At 58.0% G+C, this 2,232-nt stretch overlaps 3 protein-coding genes across 3 annotated transcripts; 2 read left to right on the top strand and 1 right to left on the bottom strand.

The window, feature by feature from the left end:
- Positions 1-14: 14 nt before the first annotated feature.
- On the top strand, positions 15-575 carry H257_19237 (hypothetical protein; the record flags this gene model as incomplete). The annotated part of the gene is made up of 1 exon (XM_009848384.1): positions 15-575. One exon carries the CDS (start codon positions 15-17, stop codon positions 573-575), a length of 561 nt encoding a protein of 186 aa, XP_009846686.1.
- A 52-nt stretch (positions 576-627) lies between these two features.
- On the top strand, positions 628-1,167 carry H257_19236 (hypothetical protein; the record flags this gene model as incomplete). The annotated part of the gene is made up of 1 exon (XM_009848383.1): positions 628-1,167. One exon carries the CDS (start codon positions 628-630, stop codon positions 1,165-1,167), a length of 540 nt encoding a protein of 179 aa, XP_009846685.1.
- A 54-nt stretch (positions 1,168-1,221) lies between these two features.
- Positions 1,222-1,911, bottom strand: H257_19235 (hypothetical protein; the record flags this gene model as incomplete). Its single annotated transcript, XM_009848382.1, has 3 exons — positions 1,222-1,669; positions 1,714-1,760; positions 1,816-1,911. 3 exons carry the CDS (start codon positions 1,909-1,911, stop codon positions 1,222-1,224), a joined length of 591 nt encoding a protein of 196 aa, XP_009846684.1.
- Between the last annotated feature and the right edge of the window lie 321 nt (positions 1,912-2,232).

The raw sequence follows: 2,232 nt of genomic DNA, 5'->3' as shown, positions 1-2,232 counted from the left end.
ATGCGTCCTTTGGCATGGCGACCAACACACCGCGCATTTCTCATCGCATGGCGCGCTGGATTTCGTTCTTCTCCGAATTCACCTTCGCGGTCCAGTACAAGCCCGGGAAGGACAACATCCTCGCCGACGCCCTGTCTCGGCGTCCCAATCTCGAACTGACAATGATCGGTCTTTTGACGTCTGGTCTTCACGATCGGATCCGCGCGGCATACCCCCTTGACGCTGACTGCTTGTCGCGCCTGGCGGCGCTTACCGACCCCGTTTCCCCCAAATCGCGCTGCGCATCGTCGGCCATGCATCGTTTTGCCCTAACCGATGGGCCGAGTCCGACGACCAAACGGAACGCGCCAACAGTGTCCTGGAAGATAATCTTCGGAGCTATTCCGTCTCTACCGACTTCTCGTGGGCTGTCACGGTACAGCACACGGTTTTCGCTTACAACGCTTCGATTCAGGCGTCCACTGGCTTTTCGCCCCACTACGCCGTCCATCTCTAACACCCCCGCCTTCCACCGATGCTTGACGGTTCGATTTCAAGTGGGGGGGTCACTGCGCGGCTTTCTTCTGCGGGCGTAACTCCACAACGCCCCCGGCCGCACCCTCCAGACCATCCCGCCGCGTCACTGTCATGCAACTGATCCATGACAACATCGCTGTAGCTCAGCAGCGCCAATCGTCTCAAGCCAACAAACATGGCCGCTCCAACCTCTCGACTTTCGCCGCCGGCGACCAAGTCCTCCTCCTGAAGTCGGCGGTGCCCGTCCATGCCTTCCGCACCCGCGAAGTCAGGAAGTCCTCCAACGTCAAGCTCGGTAGTGCTTGGCACGGCCCTTTTACCGTCCTCCGCGTGGTCAGTCCGACCTACTACAAACTCGATGTGCCCACCTCATCGCAGATCCATCCAACATTTTATGTGGGTAAACTCAAACAGTATTTACCCACGACGGATGTAGTGACGGCAAACAATCCTTTGGATTCCGTCGCGGCTCCTCTTCCTCTTCTGCCACCGTCGACTTCTCCACCTCCCCCCGCGTCCCCGGCGTTGAAGCCCGCGACATCGCAAACCTTACATCGGGTTCGCGCCGCATATTTACCCGGGCGGCGATCCGTGCGACAGACCGAGCGTCCAAGCGCCCATGCTTCTGTCGCCGCACGCCGGCGAAATTAGATAGCGAGTTGGCCAACCGCCCCGCTGCCTTGTCCGACAAGCGTCACACAAACGCTACAAGGTACTAAAGCAATGTCTCATCATTGCAAAGCTCGATCCGCCCGACATGCTGCGCACGTACCCCAAGTCCACGCCACGCCACCCGGCAGGCGTGAAGATTCGCGAGCGATCCCAGTGGAACCCCAACTCTCGCTCGAACACTTCGTCTGGAGTGAGGCCGGTCCGCTCTGGCCCACCAGCTTCGCCCTTCACTTTGGCCTGCGTCCTCACGGCGACTCTCTTGACGCTCGCCTTTCCTTGCTTTCCCCGACGCCTGCAGTGTTGGGAAGGTGTCCCCGTCATACTTCCATTGGCCAACTTTGTCGCTGCTACTGCAGCCTCCTTGGCTGCTTGGTCAGCCGCTTTAGCTGCGGCCGTTGCGATTGCCTTCGCCTCGTCGGCCGCTCTCGCCTTCTTGGTGGCCTCCTCTCGTGCCAACTGCTGATCTGCACGCCTTCGGCGCCTACTGTATGCATGACGCTTTTCAGAAAGTCCGCAGCCGCTTACTGCTCCAGCTGCCCAAGCCGTTCGCACTTTACTGTCGTCTTGACCTCCTAGTCAACCTTGCACTGTGCCAACGTCGTTCGACTCGGCTTTTAGGTACACTACCTCCTCTTGTGGCACCGGCACTTCGGCCACTTCCACGCTGTCGCCGGCATCCTCGGCGATTTCGCTCGCCTTGCGCTTTTTGCCGTCGCCTTCCATCGCCAATCTCAACTGTCAGGTCACAGTTCCCTCTCATTTCTGACCACGTGATGATGGCACGTTTAATCTTACGTAGGGGAGGGTGTAACCGTGCCCATCATCCAGTTTTCAATCGGATGACTAAATCAACACCTCTCCAAGGTGTCGTTTCGCTTACTAACATGTCCTCTTGCGCGACTAAGGTGTTTTCCCAACGATGCATTAATGGTTGGTTGCGCGTAGCTTAGTGATAGCGTAGTAGTCTTAACGCTATCAACTCAGTATTATTTCTTCCATCTCCTGCGTGTTCCTCTGCGAACGCTCAAAACCCGCGTTGGAGCG

Source organism: Aphanomyces astaci (genome assembly GCF_000520075.1).
Source record: "Aphanomyces astaci strain APO3 unplaced genomic scaffold supercont1.424, whole genome shotgun sequence".
In the NCBI taxonomy this organism is placed as follows: Eukaryota; Oomycota; class Saprolegniomycetes; order Saprolegniales; family Verrucalvaceae; genus Aphanomyces; species Aphanomyces astaci.
The sequence above is the reverse complement of the archived record's forward strand: the minus strand, read 5'-3'. Positions and strand labels throughout refer to the sequence as shown.